At 38.7% G+C, this 26,604-nt stretch overlaps 1 protein-coding gene across 5 annotated transcripts in view; it reads left to right on the top strand.

The window, feature by feature from the left end:
* The window catches only part of LOC135198090 (arrestin domain-containing protein 1-like), a 278,270-nt gene that overhangs the window by 31,168 nt on the left and 220,498 nt on the right, over positions 1–26,604 (top strand). For all 5 annotated transcript variants that reach the window (XM_064225523.1, XM_064225522.1, XM_064225518.1 and 2 more), the window contains exons 2-3: positions 2,513–2,632; positions 17,232–17,378. In XM_064225523.1, the coding sequence (XP_064081593.1) occupies positions 2,521–2,632; positions 17,232–17,378 (259 nt within the window). In that variant the 5' untranslated portion in view covers positions 2,513–2,520. The remainder of the gene's footprint in view (positions 1–2,512; positions 2,633–17,231; positions 17,379–26,604) is intronic.

The following is a 26,604-nucleotide window of genomic DNA, read 5'->3' as shown; positions in this document are numbered from 1 at the left end:
AGCTACCTCTCTTGCCTTTCAAAGGAATATGTCTATCAAGGATATCCTTGATAGCACCTTTTGGAGGAGCAATTCCGTATTCGCCTCACATTACCTTCGGGATGTGAGAACGATTTACAAGAACTGTAGTTCTTTGGGGCCATACATTTCTGCGGACACAGTTTTGGGGGCTGAAGGTAGCTCTCTCCCTATCCCTTAGCTTAGAATAGGTTAGTTTTATTGTTGTGTTTTTGGTTGATGGCGAGATCTTATGTGAAAATCTCCCATTCTTTAGATTAATTGTCAGGGGTGTTTTGGTTAGTTGGTCAGGTGGTGGTCAGTTGCTTCGTAGCCCTCATATGTTTGGCTCGATGGTCTTGTCACGTTGAGGTCACGTCCCCGTTGACAGAGCATCCAGAGCGCACCAGCACTACAGGTCTCCACCTGGCTGGCAACTCTGATTAAAGCAGAAGCAGGCTTAAGTGACAGTAATCACAGAGTCTACTTTGCTAACAGGTAAGGAACCAAGATGTACATCATCTACTTAATTTAAGTTTCCTAAAAATCCTATTCTGTCTCTTCCCACCATCCGAAGGTGGGATTCAGCTATATATATATATCTGACAGGTAAGTTTCATGAACAAAATGTTATTGTTATAATACAATTAAGTTTGTTCATACTTACCTGGCAGATATATATACATATAGCTGTATTTTCTGAAGTCCGTCAGAATTTCAAAACTCGCGGCACACGCAGTGGGCGGCCAGGTGGTAGTACCCATTCCCGCCGCTGGGAGGCGGATATCAGGAACCATTCCCATTTTCTATTCATATTTTATCCATGCCACTGTCTCCTGAGGGGAGGAGGGTGGGCACTCTAATTATATATATCTGCCAGGTAAGTATGAACAAACTTAATTGTATTATAACAATAACATATTTATTCAGTCATTAACTAGAGCTAAAATTATTGTCAAAAATGAAATAACTAGTTTTATAACAGCAATGTAATATATATTGCAGTGTTAGAAATACATGCAGCAGTATCAGCTCTCTGGAGTTATGGAATATCTGGTTAATGACATGTGCTGTACAGTTAGGCTTAACTGTTGGTAGGGCATTGTGGCACAAGTATGGTATTTCATTAATCTGTACTGAAGTTTTACCTGTGTAAGAAGATAGATGGTCTTTTAATATTTTGACGTGTATATATGAGCACTGAAACCTAGAAATGCAGAGGATGGGTTAGGTTAGTGAAATATCTAATGTAGGCTCCTGTTTTGAACCTGTAACCCTTAGAAAACTATGCTAGCCTACTTTTATTCACCTTAACCCATCTAGGCACAAAAGGTTTGCCCCATGCCTTTGACTATTGTCAATGGAAACTTGCCTATTTCCCCACCACTATACTGTACTTAAGTTGTGATGACCCTATAACTTATATGTCTGTGGTAATGTAACTCTTGAGTACCTTGTCTGAAGGTTCTATCACATAGTTAGGTATCATGTTTGCATGATACTACCTAACACCAGGTCCTTGTCCCAATCATTGCAATAATGCTCTCTACCACATATAGGCTACAGCATGCTTTAAATTTCTTCTGGGGTTTCTATGCACTTACAGTACGTAAGTTTACCCTTCTTAGATTTACGTGTTTATTGTGTTTGCCATTTCTTTGCTTGTTGGTAACTTTTTATATGCTGCTTGCCATACCTGACTACTGCTATCATTATTAGTCTTGCCTATTATGACGTTTAAATTATTTTTTCCAAAGCTGTATAAGTTTTGACATAGGCTACTCTGAGAGTTGTTGGATGACACAGGCTACACTGGGTATAGGTTGGCATAGGCTACACGGGGTTTTGTTTGGTAGTATAGGCTACACTGGAGTTCTTTGACTTAGGCTAGCCTATACCTATTTGACTCTGTTAAGCATTGGTTGACATGAATTTGTACTAAAATTCAATGTAGGCTAAACCAGTCTTTCTTTTTATTGCACCTGACCTTGTTGCTCACAACTTCTACCTAGAATGCAGACTGTATTTATATTGCAGTCGAAAGTCATCCAGAGAGAAAAGTCAAATAGGTAGTACCTGTTGCAGTGAACTTATTGCTGGATTTATCTACTTACTATAGTAAGTTCGTCCAAATAAGGACACTAGATGTATCCATGGCTCGCTACCTCATGATGCCATATAAGTTTTATGTTCCAGTTCATAAATAAAACAATGGAACCGTGAAAACACCTCGTGTCCAAGTGATGTAAGGGAAGGAAGATCGAGACTCGAGAGTCGGGAGACGGTCGCCAGTCACTCGCCTCGTAGAGTCGGACCACCAGGGTCGACGTCATCACGTCATGACGTTACATCGAACAGGCATTCTATCTCGATGGTCTTGGTTGAATTCACTCATTTTGGAAATGCACTGCAAGAACTTTGAATTTTTTTTTTTTTAAAGAAAATCACTTTTGCCGGAGATGGCCCTTTTCTTACTTAATTATCAGGTTCTTGATTCTTGGTATAATATTTTCAGGGACGACAATGCCGACTTCTGTTACGGTTGTATTCCATAATCCTGCTGCAGTTTACTTTTCTGGTCAGACTATAGCTGGCCATGTCCAAGTGGTGTGTGATAAACCAAAAACTTGTCGAGGTAAGTTTTTAACTTTATGTATTAAGTCGAATGACAAACTCTGATTTACAAGAAAACTTTGATTTACTCTTGTTTTAAATGCCAAATAGGATGAGCGCAAGAAGGCTCCCTGTCTCCCCCAATCGGATGCTCTTTCCTTTACTTGGTTCCTTGGCGAACAGACTTGTACCAAGTTTACTTCATTTGGTCCTGCTTAAGTACATTTTCCCTCAATTTTGTTTAAATTAGCATTCAGTTTGAATTTTGTTTGTAGGTATCCATTGCTGTATGACAAATAGATTAACAACTATTAATTGGTTATGTAATCTGAAAAATCTCCCACCAGAAATATTATATCCCATAAGATTGTATCTGGTGTTTGTTATCAGTATATGCCAACCTCTCATAGAAATTGTCCTAAAAAAAATCCATTTAAAGAAAGATACAGTGCAACAAGATAAAAGCCAGTCTGTACACTTGTACTCATATACACATACACACCAGTTGATATATACACATACACACACAGTTGATGTCCAATGACAAATGTGATGATAATTTGGCATCACTACCTCTCAGTGTAGTGACGTCCCCACTACACTTCTTGACTTATACAGTAGACCCCCTGTATTTGCGGTCAATGGGTATCAGACCCCTGCGCGAATAGCCCAAATCCACGAATAGTACTTAAGACGCCTTTATACTAATTGCTCAGAACTGCGTATTTTGATAGTTAAAAGAAAAAGCCCTCTAAAAATGCTTATACCTGAGTAGTGTATTAGTTTTATCACAGAAAGTGCATTTGGTCACAAAAATATGAAAATACAGTAATCTGTCAATTCTCCGTGAAAAATACAGCCAATTGTTGAATTTCCTGCAAATAATGGGTACATACATCCATAGTAAAAATCCGCAAATAAGCGAGTCCACGAATCGTGAGTCTGCGAATAGCGGCTGTCAACTGTAGTAGTACAGTACTTTGTTTGCGTTAATATTTTAGTACGGTATTTCATTATTTTATGTTTTGTTAATAGTTTTAGTTATTTTGCTCTTATTTCTGTAGAATCTAACCCAGTAATATAGTAATGGATATGTATTTTACCAGTGTATGTATCTATAAAGAGAGGGTTGAGTTTTTTTAAGTCCCGAAGCTTGGACCAAGGCACCTTCATTCTTATTGCAGGGTCTCATCTTGCAATAGTATAATTTTCTGGCAAACCCATCTTACAAGGGAAAAACTTAAATTATTTAAATATCCAAGCTACCAAGCTTACTGCCTTGCCTAGCCTAATTTTCAGTACACTGGAAACACTTGCTATAGCCTACAATTGGGCCAAATATTTATTTTTTCATTTTTTATAGGGGTAAGTGATAAGTTGTTTAAAAACCAATTTATTACTGATGCTTGAAACAAGCTATATCATGATGATGATGTCTGTTGCAACACATAATATTGATGGATTTCCATTCTTGAAAGAAGCTACCTTACTTGATAGGTTTTGTGTTTATATTTTGTATATAAAAAAATATTGCTTTGCAGTTTTATGAGTTTCAGTGATTTTTCAAACTTTCTCTTCTTTTCACTTGGTTTTGAATGTTATTACTTTGATCTCTTTTGTTAACACAGAAGGAGTGTCTTAACCTAGGTGTTGAGGGGTTTAGCAAGTGTAATGACCTTTATGTCCTTCATTTAGTTGGGTTCCTTCCATTTATTACTCTGTTATTGGGGTAAATTTTCTGCTGTGTTAGGAAGATTGTAGTGAAAGAGGTAGGTAGAGGAGTAAGCCTACCACTTCCCCCTCATGCAGAACACCTTCCTCCTACTCCCCTAATGCACCTCTTTCAGCTGAGGTCAGGGTGCATACAAGAGGTGAAGGATCGATACATGTATGCTTACTCTGTCAGCTGCTATTATTTGCTATTGCTGCAGCTGCTAGGAACTCTTAAGACTATTGAGCTTCCAGTAGCTTTCTGTCATCATTCCCTTTGAAGATGAAGCCCCAGTGGCATTGACTATGGCTACAACCCTCACAGGAGAGAGAGTAGGACACCTGCTAGGGGAAGGGGAGAAAGCACAAGCATTTCCTACCCTTTTCCTATTTTGGTTGACCTGTACTTCTCAGATTTTAGTAGTAATGTTTTTTATCCCTGTTTTGCCTGAATCGCACACAGTAGAACCAATGTTGTTCAACACCTGGTAAACGGGCAGTCTCTGGTCTGCATGTTTGTTTTGTTAAAGCAAACAGATTTTTTGAAACAAAATAGATTTTTTTGCCTAGGACAAAACTGTCATTTTACTACCCTCATCCCAATCCCATGTGGCTTTCAGAGTGGTCATATAACTTGGAATTCCATTGTCCTCTAGCACTGGTGCTTGGAGCCCTAAACAAACCTGGGAATAGAACCTGACACAAACACAGGTAATTGAGTTTGCACCAAAAAAATTTGCTTTTACAAAACAATTAAATGCTTTGCATTCCAAAAATATTGTTTTAATTCACCATGAAGTTTTATTATTCAACTCATTCACATAATGAAAGCCTTCCTCCTAACACTGTGGGTTTCACTAATTTGTATAGTTTTCACAAATGGTAAGGATTGTTGGTAGAATACTGTGGATATCGGAAGATCCAGAGATGTGCAGTGAGACTACCTTCTACTTGTGTCTGACAGACAAAAGAATACTGATTCTGGAAACAATGTGGTCTATGACAGGGGCAGATATAATTGATGCGTTTGAATGAAAAACTTATAATTTTTTTCATAAAGTATCATTTCTCTATTTCTGGTACCGCTATTGGCCGTATTATTTTTAAATAATGCAATACACTCCCTGAACACCTGAATTAGCCCTGGTCACTGACCAGCCCGAACTATATCCCCACATATCTACCCACTAAGTGGGTAATTTTAACTGTCAGCGTTACCAACACTGCAGGTAAAATCTAGTCAAATGAGTTACCTGTGTTACCGTTGGCAACGCTGCCGCAAATACCAGCCACCAGTGGCCTGTCTCCTCAATTGTTTCTTGTTTGCCATGCTGTGCGGATCAGTCCCACATCAGGGGAACTTTTGGTCATTTAGCCTGACCCCACTCAAAGAGTTTTCGTATTTTGGATACAGATTACAACCTTGGACTGTTATTAACGTTTTTTCTCCTGGTTTACTTTGGATAGCTACTTTGTACTCGCTATGGATAAGTTAGGAAATAAACGTCGTCGCTGTCTGCAAACACCTCTGCTTCTGCTTTATCTACAGTTTGACGATCGAGCCTTTTACGACGATCGAGCCTCCCACTGCTGGATATGTTGGTGCTTATCGGCTCTGCACGCCCTTCAAGCGTAGGATGAGTACCCTCACACATGATCGACGTTCTTTTCGTTATTTCGTGTAGGAAGGTTCAGTGCAATACCAGTCAGAGATGTTTGTCTTGGTCAGGAGACAAGGAAACATTAGTTAGTTATTCAAGAAATTAGTGGACAGGTCATCATATTTCTAGCCTGACGAATAATTTAACCAAAATAGAGATAGTGGTATTAGTAGTACGTATAGTTGATTCTAATCGTTCTTTTTCAGCCCCCCCTGCCTGTTCCAGAACCAGCCCTAACGGGTGCTGGGGGTAATGGAGAACCGCAAGCCTCCAAGTGGGTAGGTTCTGCTGGCCCCCCCGGCGCGGAGCATGCAGTGTTGGCAGCAGATTCCTCTTCCCTCGATGTGTAAGTTCTCAGGATGATGAAAAATTAGGTCAGATACAGATGAGTAGGGTTAATAGGCTACATAGTGTTTACGAAGAGAAGTGCAGGCTTCGGGTCGGTTTTCTATTATAAGTAGTAGGTTATATGTAGAGGGACAGTGTCCTTAGAGCCTCTTTGGGTTTTTCCTGCTTTGAGTTCCTTGCATCAGAAGCTTTTAGGCCATGGTTGGTCGTTCAGATCTGGTTTTGGGTCTGTCGGGTTCCGAAGGGTTGAGTACCGCTCCTTCGTCTTTAAGGTTACTTTCCTCTACCAACACGATACGATAATTGTTAATATCAAATAACTCTCTGTTCAATGCATTTTAACTTAACAATAATTCAGTATGTAGAGAAATCGAATAAAATTAACTACGGCTAGCCTAGTGTTCACGATGATATATCGTATGCGTACAGTAGTCTAGCCTAGCCTAAAGTATTCGCTGTACTACATATCCGTAGAGTGATTTTTATAGTGGCTAACGCTGTAGGCTCAAGGCATTCTGACTTCAGATAATTCAGTACAGGTGTAATTGAAAACGAATGAGAATCCAATCTTAGGATAATTCAATATGAATGTATTCGAACAGAATGAAGATCAGATTCTGTCCGACTAAAGCATTATAATTGTATTATATGTATCATCATATTAGCATAGTATAAACACTAACTCTGCAGTCATTCACGCTGGAATCTGCTGATGACGAATACGGGTTTGCGTCGCCGTATCCACCTCATTCTGTCCTGATTGGCTAGCGGGACTAACGTAACAACTCTTCCTCACTTATGCCATGTTTGTGCAAACGTCTTGAAGGAGAGGTTTTCGACTATGTTGACATTTAACATAGTCAGTATGGTGTCTTTTGGCATATAATCAGATGTCAGATATAAGGAATTAGTTTGTATGACGTCTTCATACGTTTAACAGACTAATTGCCGTCAGTAATTACATTGTGCTTATGTCATTACAGTTACAAAGAATTACCAGTCGTATTATCAAATTACAGTGACAACTGAAATTTAATATTAGGCCTAATAAAGTTCATTTAATTACCTTAAAAATATTAATTTATTACTTTTCAATTAAATTACAATTACACAAGCTTGTCGTCAAACAGCACTGTTGTAAGGAGGCGTGGCTTAGACAGACAATGATGCCGGCTAGTCTGTTTCTTTGGCTCCAGATTCAACCATATCACTTGGTCTCGGCTAATGTTTTTGTTCCTAGTTAGCATATTAATGAATATCTGGATACTTAACTTATGAAACGAAGTCATACTGTTCGTCTTACGATGTAATTTGAGGCCAAAATTTGACTAATACGTCTCATTGGAAGCTAGTTTTTCCCTCAGGTTAGATGGCATAAAATTTAGCGATTCCGTTCGTTTTCACTCGTTTTCATAGGTATTACGAACCTTACACTTTATACACTTTATTAATCCTTTGTCGGTGTGAAAACAACAGTAATGAGCTCTTTCATGCTTTTACTTTCTTTTACCACGGCTGCGTTTGAATTCATACAAAAGCTTGGTACTTCTATCCAGGTTGCTGATGCACGTAATTTTGCCTTATCAGCTTCAGCTACATTTATAACATGAATACAGTAATGACCGTCGCACGCGGATGAATACAATAACGGATGTTGCTATCGGATTTGATTACTGTCGCACGCGGATCAATACAATAAAGTGATGTTGTTATAGGATTCGATCGCATTAGCAACAAGTTCTCGTTCGGTTGTTCATAGCTGTACGCAGTTATACGAGTATATTATCATTAAGATAATAACCTAGCCACCTGGGGGGGCAAACAAGTCCTTATGGGTGCTGGTCCCAAGCCTGGATAAATAGGGAGGGTTGATGTCAGGAAGGTCATCCGGCTGTTAAAATCTGTGCCAAAACCAAAAAATGGAATGAGCCGAAATATGGAAAGAGGTAATGCTAGGGCGTACTCCGTAAACGACGCACAGAGACATCGCCCTAACTCTGTGGTAAGGCGAGGGCTACTGCATCAGGAGCGGGTGCAGCTACAGAAGCGATCTCACATTGGGTTTAGAGTATGTCAGCTAAATGTTGGGACGATGACTGGGAGAGGTAGAGAATTGGCTGACTTGATGAGAGAAAAGAAAGTAGATGTTATGTGTGTGCAAGAAACGCGGTGGAAAGGAAATAAAGCTAAAGAGTTGGGAGATGGATATAAGCTATACTATTATAGTGGAGCAAATAAACAAGGTAGAAATGGAGTTGGCATAGTACTGTCTAGTGAACTGAAGAACTCGGTAATAGAAGTGCATAGAAAGAATGACCTTATCATCAGATTGAAGATATGTTATGGAGGAGAGATTCTGAATATTATAAGCGCATATGCACCACAAGTTGGTTGCACAGAAGAAGAGAAGGGAAATTTCTGGAGAGACATGGATGGAATAATGCAAGAACTGGAAGAGCATGAGAGGGTGATAGTTGGGGCAGATTTGAATGGCCATGTCGGAAGTGAAAATGAGGCGATTGGGCGGGTGCATGGGGGCCATGGAATTGGGGAGAGAAACCCAGAAGGAGAGAGTGTAGTGACTTTGCTGTGTCATTCGACATGGCAATAGTAAACACATTCTTTAAGAAGAAAAGGGAACACCTAATAACATATAGGAGTGGGGGAAGATTTTTGCAGATAGACTACTTCTTGTATAAAAGGATAAATCTGTTGGAGGTCAAGAACTCAAAGTTATTCCAGGCGACCATGTAACCCCCAACACAGACTGCTATGTATGGATTTGAAGTTAAAAAGGGAAAGAAAAACCAAAGCTAAAGGGATAAGGAAAATTAAATGGTACAAATTAGAGAAGGAAGGGGATAAGAAGAGAGAGTTTAAGAGGAGGGTTTTGGAGGATATTGATATAGGGATTGAAGATGTTCAAGAATGGTGGGCACGAAATGCAGCAGTAATAAGAAGGCATGGAAAGGAGCTGCTAGGAGAGACATCTGGTATCATATGGGAAGAAAAGGAGAGTTGGTGGTGGGATGAAGACATTGAGAAAGTAGTAAAAGATAAGAAGGAGGCAAAGAAAAGATGGGAAGAGTCACAGTCAGTAGAAGACAGAGATAGGTTCAGAGAGAAAAACAAGGTGGTGAAAAAGGTGGTAGCCCAAGCTAAAGCAAAGTTGTATGATGGTGTGTATAATGAGCTGGGGACAAAGGAAGGATTAAAGAAGATGATCAAGCTATCAAAGGCTAGAAATAAGAGCACCAAAGATATTACACATATCAAACAAATAAAGGATCAAGATGGTGTAGTACTTAGAAAGGAGAAAGACATTGTGAAGAGAATATGAAACCAGGAAAGTAAGAGAGAGAGAGAGAGAGAGAGAGAGAGAGAGAGAGAGAGAGAGAGAGAGAGAGAGAGAGAGAGAGAGAGAGAGAGAATTACAATCGTTTAACATCTCCACCTCCGTAAATTTGCACCCTCTTCTAAGTTAAAAGGTATTATCTTAATGATAATCTTCTTCCCAGATTGTTCCCATTTTTATATGGGGTCGCCGTTTCGGGGAAAGACAAAGGGACCTACATATGGTATTCATTGACCTTGAAAAGGCTTATGACCGAGTCCCGAGACAAGAGGTATGGAGGAGTCTGAGGGAGAAGATGGTGCCAGAGAAGTATGTGCGATTGATACAAGAGATGTACCGGAACGTATTTACCAGAGTGAGGAGCAGTGTTGGGGAGACAGAAGGTTTTGAGGTGAGAGTAGGATTACATCAGGGGTCGGCTCTGAGCCCATTTATCTTTAACATAGTGATGGATGTTATAATAGAGGAAGTAAGGGAGACAGTACCATGGAACATATTGTATGTGGATGATATTGTTCTGTGTGCAGAGAGCAGGGAAGATCTGGAAGTAAAATTGGAAAGATGGAGACAAGTACTGGAGGACAGAGGAATGAGAATAAGTAGATCTAAGACAGAATATATGTGTACTACCACTGAGGGGGATGATAGAGAAAGTATTCAGCTTGGTGGAGAGCAAATAAGGAGAGTTGATAAGTTTAAGTATTTGGGATCTTTTGTTAATGCTGGAGGAAGTATGGAAGAAGAAGTAAAACATCGGGTACAGGCAGGCTGGAACAACTGGAGAGCGGCCTCTGGAGTTCTTTGTGACAAAACAGTGCCGCTTAGGTTAAAAGGAAAATTTCACAAGATGGTGGTAAGAACAGCAATGCTGTATGGTACGGAAACAGCAAGCATGAGAAAAACAGAGCAGAAGAAGATGGATGTGGCAGAAATGAGAATGCTTAGGTGGATGTCTGGGGTGACAAGAGAGGATAGGATCAGAAATGACTACATAAGGGGGTCGACTAAGGTGGTGGAAGTATCAAAGAAAGTGCAGGAGGGGAGGCTGAGATGGTATGGACACCTGTTGGGAGAGTTATTGACCACGCTAGAGACATACTATGGGGGTGGAGGTGCAAGGAAGAAGAAGAAGGGGGAGACCAAGGAGGGGATGGAAGGACTGTGTGAGAGGAGACTTACATGAGAAGGGAATTGATGAGGCAGAAGCGCAGGATAGAAATAGATGGAAACGGCTCATCCGAAACGGCGACCCCATATAAAAATGGGAACAAGCTGGGAAGAAGATTATCATTAAGATAATACCTTTTAACTTAGAAGAGGGTGCAAATTTACGGAGGTGGAGATGTTAAACGATTGTAATTCTCTCTCTCTCTCTCTCTCTCTCTCTCTCTCACTTTCCTGGTTTTTTTTCCTTCCCCCTCTCCTCCTCCGTATATCTTCTCCTCTCGCTCTCTCTCTTACTTTCCTGATTTCATATTCTCTTCATCCTATTTTCCACCCTCTCCTAACACTTGACTCATTGTGCAACAGAGAGGTTTTTCTTCCTGTTACACCTTTTCAAACACTTTAATGTCAATTTCCCTTCAGCGCTGACTGACCTCATAGGTCCCAATACTGGGCCTTTGGCCTAAATTCTATTTTTAAACCCAACAATCTCGCTATCTGAGGCACGATGCTGCCTGCGCCAGCTGCGCGAGAGATATAGGAAGACTTCTTTGCAATGTGGTGCCGATTTTAAATACTAACCCCATCGTAAAATCGAATTAATGCAAGTCAATTACTGTAGCTTCAATACGAACTGTATTCACGATCAAGTCTTGATAATTTTCCTGATTTTCTAATGTTTCTCAGATTATCGTGGGGAACAGAGTCAGTCTAGTTTTCTCTCTTGCCCAGTTTTTCTGTTAAAACTTATAATGTCTTTACACAAGCTTCTTTAGCTGCTCATTCTTCGGATGTCGCTTCGGAGTCTTCTCGCTTATCCTGTTTTTTATTTGCCAATATCACAGCAGAGCCAGAGTTTTCATTGTTTCATCCTGAAATTTGGAGATGATTTCAATCTCTCTCTCTCTCTCTCTCTCTCTCTCTCTCTCTCATCCTCTCTTCCTCATCTCTCTCTCTCTCTCTGGGGTTAAAGGAAATAATTTTGGAGGGGCTGCTTTCGTAGCACCTTCCACGGGTCCTGTAGTTCTCAGGCTGCTGGTGTTGATGCTTCAAGGCGGTATCCGCAACTCCGTATTTTCATCCTTACTTGTTTTGAGACGTAGTGTGTCTTCCGTAGTTCTTGAGGAGGCTATGGCAGTTGGAGATTCATCTGCGCCATCGTTGACTGTATCGATACCGGTTGTCACCACCCACTCCTTTCATAGGGTAGTTAGCCCTCTTACGCCGATTGGACGTATTAAACGTCGAGTCAAAATGTCTCCCGTATGCCGATTGGACGTATCATACGTCGGCTCAAAAAAGTTTTTTTAAAAATTCGCGGAAAAATACTTATAGGCCTACCAGCCGAAAACTTTTGTATCACGCGCCTTGGGGGATGCTGGGAGTTCACGGATCAAGGCGTTGTTTTGTTTACAATCGCTACGCAGGCGCGCAAGCGCGAATTTCTTTCTTATCGCACTAAAAAGTATCAGTGACACATCTCGGAAATTATTTCGTCACTTTGACATAATTATTGCACCATTTTAAATTATCCTTTACATGAAGTATTATATATGAAAATGTGCGCAATTTCATGCACAATACAACTAAAAAATACTCATGATTGTAGCTTTTATCAATTTTGAAATATTTTCATATAAATAACGATAAGTGCAAAAATTTCAACCTTCGGTCAACTTTGACTCTACAGAAATGGTCGAGAAACGCAATTGTAAGCTAAAATTCTTATATTATAGTAATATTCAATCATTTGCCTTCATTTTGCAACAAATTGGACGTCTCTAGCACAATATTTCGATTTATGGTGAATTTATGAAAAAACTTTTTCCTTACGTTCGTGCGATAACTCTTCCGATAAATTTTTTCGTGCGATTGTCCTAATGTTTGCACCCTTTTAAATTTGCCGTTACATAAAGTGTTTTATATATGGAAATGTGCGCAATTTCATGCACAATACAACAAAAGACAACCCATGGTTGTAGCTTTTATCAGTTTGAAATATTTTCATATAAATAACGTTAAGTGCAAAAATTTCAACTTTCGTCAGCTTTGACTCTACCGAAATGGTCGAAAAACGCAATTGTAAGCTAAAACTCTTATATTCTAGTAATATTCATTCATTTACCTTCATTTTGCAACGACTTGGAAGTCTCTAGCACAATATTTTGATTTATGGTGAATTTATGAAAAAAAAAAAACAAAAAAAATTTACGTTAGCGCGGTAACTCTTCCGAAAAAATCAGAATTTTTTTGTGCGATTGTCGAAATGTTTGCACCATTTAAAATTAGCTGTTTCATAAATTTTGTTTTATATATGGAAAATGTGCGCAATTTCATGTAGAATACAACTAAAAATGATTGAAGGTTGTAGCTTTTCTCTTTTTTCGAAATATTTGCATATAAATCACGATAATCAGAAAAAAAACCACGTTTCGGAAGGTGTCAAATTTTGACTCTACCGAAATAGTTGAAAACGCAATTGTAAGCTAAAACTCTTACGGCCTAGTAATATTCCGTCATGTTTCTTCATTTTGAAACAAATTTGAAGTCTCTAAAACAATATTGTGATTCATGGTGAATTTTTGAAAAATATATTTATTTACCTTCACTCCGCGCGCCGATTCGCGCCGCAAGTCTCCGAAATACGTACATGGCATTATCCTAATATTTGCTCCTTTTGTTCATATTAGCCTTTTTATAGAGTTTCATATATCAAAATGTGCGCAAATTCATGAAGAATACAATAAAAAATAATAAAGGTTGTAGCTTTTTCCATCTTCGAAATATGAGCATATGAAAAAATATATATATTAAAATTTCGACATTCGGTCAAATTTAACTCGTCCGAAATGGTCGAAATCTGCAATTCTAATCTAAAACTCTTACAGTATCGTAATATTCAATCATTTGTCTTAATTTTGAAACAAATTGGAAGTCTCTAGAACATTATTTAGAATTACGGTGAATTTTTGAAAAAAATATTTTTTTGCGTCCGCGCGTTACGAATTCGTACATCATTTTGTGATAATATTTTTCCGGTGTTACTTTTATTGTTTTACAATGTATTATATATCAAAATGATCGCAATTTAGTGTACAATACAACGCAAAAAAAAGTAACTGGTTAGCTTTGACCGTTTTCTGCACAGCGTGATTTGAATACAATTATGTATGAATTTTTTTTTTTCGCTACCATATATCGCATTATTTACATATGATAATGATATTATTTTTTCATTTCTGATGGTTGCATTCTAAACTTCAGGCAATGACAAAAAAAGGAGCCAAAAATGAACTCTTAATCTTCAAAAGTACGCGCGCTGTAATTTTTTGAAAAAATTATTTTTTCCACTTCCGCGCTCACTCCAAACCAGGCCCGGCATACGGGAGACGTTTTGATTTTTAGGGCTCCGGCTTAAGAGGGTTAGTAATCTTCCTTCTTCGTTCCCATTTAAATACCTTAGGTGTGTGAGACGTAACGTGCTTACCGCGGTAATTGCGGTAATTGCATCGTAGTTAGCACCTTTTGTGCCCTCGGCCCCCTTTCTTAGGGTAGCTGGTAATTTCCTTCTGCAGCTCCCATTGGTTCCGCAGTTTGTAACCCGTTATTAAAATACTGTGTACCGCACACTTGGTTCTCCACCTGCACAATGTCAGCACTAGGTGCTCCGGTGGTTACTCTAGTGACTTCTCTCTCCTTATTTTCTCAACTTTTTCCTGCTGTTTCTCTGTTAAACCTTAAAGGGTTTTCAAGGTGGGTTCGACCTTGATTCCGTGTCTGCTGGGAGTACTTCTTTCCCTCGCTTGCTCCAGACTCCAGTCTAGGTTTAGTATTGGTAACGGGGGTTAGTTGGATCGCATTTTACGACCTCTTCGCTCTTAGGGGTGTTGCTCGCCTATTGTAGTCGTCCCGGTCTCGTGTCATAGTCACTGGTGAGTGCGGAGTTTCACAGTCAAGTGAGACTGGTTCAAGGTTAGGTCATTGTCTTGGTTGGTACACGTTTGGCGCAACAGTATGGGAGTGACTTGCATGGGTGGGCGTTCATTGCCAAGCCCAAGGTATATTAGGCTCAGGTGTTACGTTATCGTCACTGGTTAGTGAGGGTATGCCCAGTCGAGTTACCCAACTCTTACAGGTTTCGCGGAACTGGTGACAGTTCGGCTTCGCTCTTGTGAGGGGGTGGACAGCGGTCGGACAGCAAGGGGTTACATCATCATGTCTGGGGGGGAGTTCGAGTTACGCAGTCGAGTACGACTTGCACAGTTTATCATCATCTTGTTGGTATATCGTTGCGCAATCGGATCGGTAGGCTCAGATATGATGGGATCTTGTATGTCGTTTGGTATCGAGCACCCAGGCGTAGTAGGTTCCGGGTTCTTGGGTGCTGCTCTTGTGGGGGTTCGGCTTTTCTCCGGTGTGGCCGGACAGGTCTGACAGAGGATAGAAACCTTTGAAGAGAGACTCGTTTGCTAGTTGTGGATTTTTGTTTCTCCGGCGAAGGAAGCAAGTATAATGGATTGTGGACTTTGTCCATTCTCTCTTTCCGCATTCCAGGCTCTGGAGGAATCTCAGTTAATTCAAGTTTTTGGGGAAGGACTAAGCTAGCATTACTTTTCTGTTTGAGGTAGCGGGTAACTCCTCCGCCGGAGACCGACTTCCGGTTTACGAGTCAGTTGAGGTTTTTCTCTATTGGGTTCCTTCATTGATTCGTGTCACAGGGGTTACGGATCATGAGGCTCGTATTTGGAAGACACCTTTCACAGCCAGTGGGAGGCCTTGTCCCACTCTGTGTGGATGTGGTGAGAGTTGATAGGTGTTTCTCTGAGCCTGAACTGTTTGATAACCTCTTCACTTTGGTTTCAAGGGGGTTTGCATACCAGACTAACATTTCTGAGGGTTATGCTATGTTCTTGTCAAGGAGAGGAGGGACTATTGTTAAATCATTGCCTCAGCGCTATCCGTATACTCATAAGAAAGGGGTTCTTAGTCAATCCAAGGGTGCAAAGTGTCGGCAATTGTGTAGGTGGTTATTTGAGAGTCGTGGTTTTTCACAACACCGTACCTTAGGGAATTTCAGTTTCTTCAGAGAGGTTATTCTCGGGGTCCTGTCGTTGCGGTAACTCAGTTTATAGTTGGCTTGGTAGAGTTAGGGTGTTAGAAGTTTAGGGAGGCAGCGATAGTCTAAATGAACTTCAGGGTGTTAGAAGTTTAGGGAGGCAATGACAGTCTAAATGAACTTTATGGTGTTAGAAGTTTAGGGAGGCAGTGATAGTCTAATGAACTCTAGTGTTTCTGTTGGTCAAGCTTAGACTGAGTGTATTGTCCCTTAGGCCCTTGAGGTTAGGCAGATCCCGATGGTCATGGAATAACTACTACTACAGCACAAGTCATCTACATCGGTGAGCAGTAGAGAACTGAAGGTCCTGCACACTCAACTTCTCCTCCATACATGAGAAGCTACATAGCCACATGGGAGGTTCACCATTTCCTCTCCATACATGAGAGGTTCTTCAGACTCAGGCAGTACCTTGGACTCGACACCGACGGTATGGTACTTCCTCTACAAGCATCCTCACCTACTGAGCTGGACAACCAGGCGTGGAGATTTGTTTTTACCTCCATGAATAAGAAGTATAGTTTATCACATGGGAGGTACTTCTGACTCAGATAGTACCTTAGACTCAACACTGATGTTGAAGTACTTTCTTTGCAAACATCCTCACCTCCGAGTTAGATAACTAGGTGAGGATACATGCTTTTATACATGGTAGGTTGCTTATGAGTTACCTGCGTATGTTCCGTGGACAGGTTGGGCTGAATGAGATTGATCCCGCCTCTGAGTAAATGTTGTTAATCGGGCTAATTCAGGTGTTCAGGGAGTATATTGCAATATGAAGTTTTCATAATAAAACTAATATTGTAATATTTACCTGAACACGTGAATGATTCCCACCCTCCTCCCCACTTCAATTTGATAGTGAATGATTCAATTGAGGAGACAGGCCACTGGTGGCCGGTATTTCCGGCAGCGTTGCCAACGGTAACACAGGTAACTCATTTGACTAAATTTTACCTGCAGCGTTGGTAATGCTGACAGTTAAAATTACCCACTTAGTGGGTAAATATGTGGGGATATAGTTCGGGCTGGTCAGTGACCAGGGCTAACTCAGGTGTTCAGGTAAGTATTACAATATTAGTTTAATTATGAAAACTTCATTTTCCTTTATATTACTCTGCTGTCTTGTGTTTAAAAGAAAAAAATTTCTCTTGAGATTTAAAGCAAAGTTGAAAAGCACTAGAATAATATTGTACAAATTGAAATGGACTTTTTACTTTATGAATCGATAAAACATGCACACATGTAACAAAATTACGGTTTTCAGGTATTGAAGTTGAATTTAAGGGTTACGGTAAAGTCCACTGGACAGAGCGCCATACCACTGGTACTGGTGACAACAGAAGAACTGAAACCAGGCATTACACTAGCAGCGAAGTCTACTATAAGAACAAATACTATGTATGGGGTAATGGTAAGTACCTACTGTGCAGTATATTTGGTTATTTGAGATGAATCTTACCTACTGTTAAATTTAGCTATATCTCCCCGCTGATCAGGCGAGTCAGCATTCAGACAAAAAATCGAATGGCTGCCTGGATGATTGTCTAGTTTACCTGTTCTCCACCACTGGAAGCTAAACCAATAACATCAGGCTATTTAGGAATGTTTTTGGTGTAACCAGGACGTTGAAATTGGAAGTTTATCAACGTTCCTCTCTACTTGCAAGGGTACAGAATGTGATCTTGGAACTACTAGATGTGAAGAATGTAGGGAATTATTCTGAGATATTTATGCCTAAATATGTCAGATATAGGAAAGACAGGAAACTAATAGATTGTGAAAGCAATTAGTTAGGTCAGGACTTAAACTCAGACTAGGCATTTTGGTAGTCTAGTATTGACTTCCTTTGTAGCTCCACCTTCTGCTCTCCATTCACTTCAGGAAAAGCATAACGAGAAGGTAGAACATTAAACCTATTTTTAGTTCTAATACCAGTTGAACTGAGTTCATGATGGGAATGTTCCGAACCCCTCCTTAGTGTGTGCTCTTTTTCGCGTTCCGTTAGAAATAAGGTGTTGGTGCCCTCATCTGTAAGTAGCCCGAGCCTAGAACTGCCCTGCGACAGTTGGTAGTGAGTGCTGCCAGGGAACCGGGTCGGTTCTCGGGATGATGGAATTCTGTGCTCTCCAATACCTACTTCACCCTATTCATGGCCTGAATCTTGTTTAAATCATTCACTAAAGACTTAAAGCGATTGCCTAGGACCGTTAATGCGTTCGCATAAGGACCGTTTCGGTTAGCGTTAATGCTCGCTCCGTAGGTGCATTGTGTTGTCTTCAACACCTAGTTTTGAGGTGTTTGCATGTATAGGTTTAAAGATATATAATATGTATAGGTAGATATTTTATTGAAATGATAATGTATCTAGCGAGTTTTACACATTTATATATGTCGATTCAGTCAACTGTTTATCTCTCTCACGTTTGGGTTATTCTAAATTTTCGTCTGCTAGCATATTCCTTTTCCTTTGTAATGCTTTTGTTCGTTCTTTGCTTGCTTCCTCTTCGGCTATCGGCAAATCTCTTACTACTGCCTCGTTTAATGTTTCTCTTTCAAGTCTACTCTCTCTGTAGTATCTAAAGTTCTCGCCAAGTTAGATGTTCTAGCTTCAGAGCTTTCTAACTTAGTTTCATATAGGAGTGCTTTCAAGTATCTACAATCGCTTTTAGGCGAGGCGGAAGAGTCGTTGTAACTCCTCTCCCACCACCTCCCACTTTTGACGCCTCGTCCTCCTTCCCTCAGTTGACTTGTGCAGACTTGGCCGAGTCCTGAGTCGCTATAAACCGTCTTCCCCTCATTGAGTTGTGGTGGATGCGATATAGCACTCAGCTGCTGTCACCTCTTATCGACAAGTGTCGCTTTTTGTCACCAAGGGTTGCGGAGAAAGAGCAATCCTTTAAGCTCTTTTGTTTACCTCCTGTCGCCAGCTGTCTCCTCCTGTTGCCCGCTGACGGAAGAAGAGATTGAATGGAGTTTGAGGAACTTGTTCAGACTGGTCGGCGTTTGTTGCTGTATCCTCATTTTGTTGAGGAAAGAGGCCACATAGAGAATATGTCTTAATTGTCTTAGCGTATTTTGGCGCCCTCTAAATATTGGAGAAAAGAACCGATGCCTTCTCCAATTAGAGAGAATTTCGTAACTTTTTTGTCCTCGGATGCACAAATCTCCCTTTGGGTCTGCCTTGGCTTGTTGTCTTGTGTCTTTTAAAGTCGCAGAGAGCCGAAGGCCGCCTCTTGCTGCACAAATGCTTATTGGTCCTTTAACCTTCTTTAGTAGGTTTGCTTTCTTTTGCTTTCCTGTGGGAAAATGAACTTGAGACTGACAGACATGCTGATGGATTTTCAGTCTAGCTTGAGTTATTACCTTTTAGCTACGTTGCCTCGTATCTACGACTGCTTAGAGAGGTGTAGACGCCAACCCAGCGAGTTTGTGTAGCCAGCTTTATGGTTTATCGCCAGCGGGAGTTTTTAGCGAGGAAAACAAGTAACTAAAACAAGTACTGTATATACTCGTGTATCATGCAACTTTTGAAGCCCTAATTTTGGAGCTAATTTTAAGGGGGTCGCATCTTACATGAGATATAAAATTCGAGTATGTAATAATCATATATTAGTATCATATGATAAAATACAAACATAATAGATAAACATCTTTTCCATGGATATTTTAAAAAGTTTTGTTTTACTTCACTGCATCCAATAACATATGTATTTTAATTTTACTATTTGTTTATATTATAAAATGCAAACATCACAATCAATTTGGTTTTGTTTTGGAAATCAGCTGAGGGCGATTGCGAAGTGTTTTGCTGTGTTGAACTCAAATCAGAGCGACTTTCTTGCCTCTACAGTGGGGCCTCACTTAGTCGCGGATCAGCAATCACAGATTCAGTTAATCGCGGGTTTTTCCTTGGACCACTTCTCAGTCTATATCTCTGGTATGAATCACAGCATGGCGGGCTTGTCCGTGGTAGGCTAAGCCTCGTCCGGTTCCAATAGCCAGCAAATGCATGAACAGATTCACATTATGATATTAACTGACAATAAAGGTAATAAAACCACTCTCACCTTATATATTATTGGCATATCTTCATAATATATAGCCTATTCATGGAATAATTCCGCATCATTGACATCAACTCGTAGCTGAGCGGCCAGCAGAAATGTAAACATTGTTACACTTCACAGCACCTTTGTCATTCTTAACCTTTTAGAAATGTTAATAGTAGAAGTGTAATTACAGTAGTAATAACATTTAGGAAAACATAAATTTTCAATTCGAACTTCATTATTGCTTTGGTATAACGTAATCAACTTCTCTGAACACTGCAGTCATTCAAACGATAATTGTCATAGATTATCGTATTGTTGTTTGCGATCGGCAACGAAGTGTAAACGTAATGAAACCATTTTTACCTTATATATTATTGTCCTATATTCATAATAAAACGCAAATCTTATATATTATTTGCATATCTTCATAATAAAAAGCCTCTTCAAGGAATAATTCCTCGGGGAATGCATTTTTCAAAAGACAAAAATACACTTTACATGTTTACAGTATCCAATGATTACTTTATTTTGATGTGATTACATTAATATTACAGTATGGTACTCTAAGCAGTACAGTAACTATTTTTTTTATCATAAATGTATATTCATTCACGAAAAAAAATACGTATGACTACCGTGACGTCACCGTTCCACAAACTACCGATGATAAGTATCCTCTAAACTCTGTCATAAATCACTTTACTTACTTTTTTTTGTGGAGCCCAAATACTAGTATATTCCGGAAAATTAACGAAATCGCGAATTTTATCATAGAGCAAGATTCACTAATTATGTACGGTTTTCTTCTTCTTTTCATGACTAAATGCATTTTTAGGATAAACTCATTTACAAATTTTCAAATACTATGAATGTAAATAGCAAAATCTCTCTCTCTCTCTCTCTCTCTCTCTCTCTCTCTCTCTCTCTCTCTCTCTCTCTCTCTCTCTCTCTCTCTCTCTCTCTGTTTGTTGCCATATTTTTATTCTTTCTGTGATTTACGAAACTGTGCTTCAATACAACTTTTATAGTTGACTCAATGATTATCACATATTATAACAGTATACAAGAATATCTTATCACTATCCATGTTTCATTTCTTATCACCATAAAAATATTTAAAATAAGAATTTCGTTATGTTATTCTAAGATAGTCAACAGCACTCTCGTCCTAAGCTGCTCTCTCAAGCTATTCTAGTTACTCTCGTCCTAAGCTACTCTCTCAAGCTATGCAAGTTACTCTCATCCTAAGCTTCTCTCTCTCTCTCTTTCCTCTCTCGTGTCTCTCCATCTGATCTCTTTCTATCTCTCTCTCTCTCATCTTCGCTCTCTCTCTCTCTCTCTCTCTCTCTCTCTCTACAACGTTAATAATAATAATTCCATTAATAAATTTGTTTCTTTTAGCAAGTAAATTGTTTTCCAAAATAATTCTTTCGATAATAAACGTCCATCAGCTGATTCTAAACGCAAACAAAAGACAAAAATAGATTTTTATTGCTGTATTTTGCTGTTTATACATTAATGTTATAGTTGGGTGCTGTAATCATTACAGTAAATCATGTTTTTTTTTTATCATAAATATGTTCATTCATGAAATAGATATACTATGTACTTTTAGTTTGGTGCAGAAGCCAAATCATGAAAATAGAAAGGAATGGTTATGTAATTATACTTTTGTTTGCTGATCTGATGAAGGGGAAATTGAAGATAGGAAAGAATAACTTTGAAACTGTCTTGAATTTAGTTTAAGGTGATAGTTGAAGACATATTTGGTTCTTGAACAAAAGTAGGCAGTTATAAACATTGAAATAGTGGTCTTGGGTGGGTTAATTATTAAAGTAGGCAGTTTAAAGCAATTTTCAGGGGAGGGTACCAGGATAACACGGGTATTTACCTATCACGGGGGTTTCTGGGCCCTATCCCCCGCGATTAACGAGGCCCTACTGTAGTTAGCGCAAATGAATCTCTTGATACTCTATTTATATGAAACATAGTCATTTTATGTTATACAGTGTTTTCAAGTGGAAATATTACTTGAAAACGTACCGTTTGTAAACGAAATTTAGTTATTTTTTTCGTTGGTAGATGGCGCTGAGGGCATGTTTATTGCGTAAACAAAAATCTACATTCCATTTTTTTTGTTGGTAGATGGCGCTGAGGGCATGTTTATTGTGTAAACAAAAATCTACATTCCGTTCGATATTTTCACTATCTCATCAGAATACTACGAGCTTTACGTATATATCTTTTACTTAAAATGTGTTTCTTTTCATGCCCAATAGTTTTGATTAAAACACGTTTCTCTCAAATTTTCTTTATGATCGAGTTTGATGGTACTATACCAAAGTTTGCGAAAGGTTCATCCACGTTGCCGGTGCACGATAATAATCGGTAGCGTATCAACATTCTCTCCTCAACTTCAGCTAAAACTTACAGATTAAATTTAGCAGTGTATGCCCTTGCCGATCTTTTATCCATAGCAAGTAAGGCTATAACTTTAGTAAACTTATGCAATCAAACACAGCCGTAGGTAAAATTGAGAGAAAATGATTTAAATCAAAACTTCAGGTCTTGAAAGAACATTTTACTGTTGTTTTCACGCCGATAAAAGATGAGTAATGTAACGGTAAAATTCGTACTACGATGAAATGAAGTGAAAATAGCGAACAGAATCACGTAATATTTTTATACAATAATCATCCCCATAATGCAATCTGTTAACGAAAAAAAATACTATAGTTCACGAGACGTATTAAATTCATATTTCGAGCTAAAATCATGTCATACAATGACAAATTACCTTGTCTCATATAAGTAGAGTATCTAGATATTTTACGCTAACTAGAAGAAAGATAATTCGCTCAGAACTGAGTTAAATACGGAGAAATTAACTCTTATTCGCCATCAGCTGATTTCCAAACAAAACTCTGACCGCTTTGTTAGTATTTTATGATACAATAATGAGAATAGATACGATATTATTGGATACTGTAATGTTTAACTTTTTAAAATAATCATAAAAGATGCATAATCAATGTGTATTTATTTCGTAAGTACACGTAGCCTTCAGCAGCCTGACATCACTCAATAAGGTATGCTGATTGCCGATGTCGGTCCGAACCTGATTCCTGTTTCGTGTCCATTTTTTTTTTTTTTTTTTTTTTTTACTGATATGTCATAGTCAACTGCTTTGGAACTCCAAAATTGGCTTTTATTAATAAATTACTAAATTATATTGTACAGTAGAGCCTCAGTTCTCGACGATAATTCGTTCCAGAAGGAGCGTCAAAATTCTATTATTTCGAGAACTGAATCAAGTTTTCCCATAAGAAATAACTGAAAATGGATTAATCCGTTCTTGACCATCAGTTATTACCCTAACCTTGTCTTTTTATACAATACATTACATGTAAATTACAACTAAATAAGTTAATAGTTAAATAAATATCATGTTAAACATATATTTATAATTTTAAATTTATAATATACAGTATAAAAGAAAACTGGCCAGCGTCCAACCGATTGTTGACCAAGCGCCATAGGCTACCTAGGTAAATAGTAAGTAGAACGAAGTGTAGTGGGTAGGCATAAAACGTGTTGCTAACATAATAAAAACATTGAAAAGCAAGTCTAATTATTACAGTAAATTAATAAACTCTTAAAATTAAACCCAATTTATATTTATCAAAACTTACGAAAATTTGCCTACAGTAAGTCGGCATTTAAGGATGTAAACAAACCATAGCGCAGCCCTGGTGCTTTATAGCGGGAGTATGGTAGTAAACAAACCATATCGTCGCTATAAGCCTAGAAACGTTTACATTCGATATTAATTTATGGTAAATCTTATACGAGTCGACTGCAATACTGTATACAAAATCGCTTGAAAATTATTTTTCAGTAAATGTTATGATACTAACAATTTTGTTTCATAAATGTCCTTATAAAAAAGGTGCGTCTTTTACGGCAAATTGTCCAATATCAGGGCTGGTTTCACGCTTATTGGATTTTGACAGTTATTATGGTACTGCATGGTACTATATACGTACGTATGAGTAAAAGAATCTTCTTAATTTCTATAATTACTATACCATTACGTACCAGCATCTCTTGAGTTTAATATCAAGGTAACCTTTTTTTTTACGAGGACGCTCATATGTAAACATTGACATCTTTTTACAGTAGACATAAAAGAATTGTCTTAATTTCTATAATTATTCTATACCAAAGCGGCTTCTCTGATTTAAGCTAAGGCTAACCTCCTCTTTACCAGCAAGCTTAACAAAGCTTAAGATTGCGTTCGCTACGGAACGGCACACGATACGTATGTAACAGTGGTTTCACTACCAAATCTCACACATAAACAATGACGTATTTACAGTAGACATAAAAGAATCTACTTAATTTCTATAATTAATGTATACCGTAGCGGCTTCTGAGTTAAGCTAAGGCTAACCTCTGTTACGAACTCCCTTTAGGAGGAAGTCGTAACTGGTTCTTTTATTTTAATCTTAAATCCAGTGACAAAAACAAATCAGTAGGAGCGAGGAAAAACCAGAAAGACACATAGGCAAAAATTTCACAATATTTATTACACAATAAATGTACAAACACTGATGGCTCACAAAAAGTAATAAATAGACAAAGCACAAAATGCCATCAAATAACTCAGAGTCACCTATAACTAAAGCTAAACCCTACTCATAGAGAAGAAACCAAATCTTAATCTTAATAAGGGACCCAAATAAATTTACCCACCACGCTAACCTATTACTAAATAGAAAGGAAAGAAGTGGAAGGACATACAAAAAGAAACAATAATCCTACCTAAGACATAACAATCTAAACCTTAATATACTATCAAACACTTTAGAAGACCATATAATTACACACTCTTTAAGGTGTAGCTAAAAATACACAGAGATTGGTCCTTTGACACAGACCAGTACTAATACAGACGAGTCCATATATCGCTCAAAAAATGCAGTCACAGAACGTCACTCCCATCAGAAAAACTGCACTTCAAAACCATTGGTGGATATTCACACTTTAGTCTACGGCTCGCCAAAGATACAGGGGATGTTCCTCTTACCTGAGAGAAGACACCCTACTTGCTCCAACAAGGCCACGCTGGTGCTGATACAGTGGATACATCCATCAAAGACGAACAAGGCTCTCGAGCCCAGAACCACACACAACTGCCAACGCCAAGATTTAAGCCAGTAGGCCACTTAAATCACAGTTGCACGTCGTACTCCCACATGTAGCTTCACATGCATAACTGCCTTTCACATTAAGAAGCAGCTCAATGATGGCAGATGTTGTTCTCCGAGAACAAGCGAGAAATCTTCACAATAGGAAGATATATATATATAATCCACAACAGCAGACAGATCAGCAGCTCCAGAGTCCTCAACGGCCTTGAACTAGACTCTCGAGAATACTTTGGGAGAGTCACAAGTCGCCTCTCCTTACCACACTCCCAGTCACCATAAAGAAAAATAAACAGAGTTACAAATTTGGCAAGGAAGCAAAAACACTGAGGAAGGCCGCACTTCAAACTGCACTCAATAAATGGCGCCACAAAAACTTAAGCTTTTTTACCAACCAAAGCAAATTAACACTACAATTAACTAAAATAGATACTAACGTAAAACAAACAGCAAAATACCTAACTTAACTTAGTTTTACAAAATTGCAAACAATAGAAAAATAAAAGCCATCAGTGCAAAAAGGCAAAACAATGAGATTTTACTTTAAAATTACGTTACGGCCTGACACTCTTCTTTACCGGCAAGCTTAAAAAGCTTAGATTGTGTTGCTACCGAACCGAACATGTTACGTATGTAACTGGTTTCACTACCAAATCTTACACGTAAACATTGACGTATTACAGTACGACATGAAATATTTGTCTTAATTTCTTAATTACTACGTACTTAATATGGCATAGTGGCTTCTCTGATTTAAGCTATGGCTAACCTCTTCTTTACCGGCAATCTTAACAAAGCTTAAAGATTGCATTCGCTACCGAACCGCACATGTAACCAACGTACGTAACATTGCCTTCACTCCAAACCTAACACTTAAATACGTATTGCATTTGCTACTGAAACGCGCGCCTCAAGTATGAGCATGATTTTAGAATAGGTCTACGCTTGAAAAAAAAAAAAAAATCAAGCAAGGGTGCTTGATTAAATCTTTTTTTCGCTCATCACTTAAGGTTTATTTTGGAGTTGGAAATGATGGAAACATTTTGAAGAAGGAAAACGCGAGATGCCATGTAAACACTTTTCCATTATTTCAGAGATTAACAATAGCAAAAGGTTAGAACATAGATAGCCAGTAGTAATGTTGGGACCCATGATGAATCAAAAGGTAACTGCGTATAGAGTTGATACCGCCAAAAAAGCAAACGAAATGCACACAAGGTGTACGAGACACGACACATGTTTGAATGTTTGTAAACAATGGCTGCGTACTTTAAACAATGCTGAGTGGCGTCACCAGTGTTATCAACCGTTTTGCTAAATTATGCTAGTCGGTCCAAGCAAGAATTTATGGAAAATATGGTGCAATTTTGTGCCA

This window comes from Macrobrachium nipponense, chromosome 21 (assembly GCF_015104395.2).
Source record: "Macrobrachium nipponense isolate FS-2020 chromosome 21, ASM1510439v2, whole genome shotgun sequence".
Lineage (NCBI taxonomy): Eukaryota > Metazoa > Arthropoda > Malacostraca > Decapoda > Palaemonidae > Macrobrachium > Macrobrachium nipponense.
This window is presented reverse-complemented; position numbering and strand designations above follow the sequence as displayed.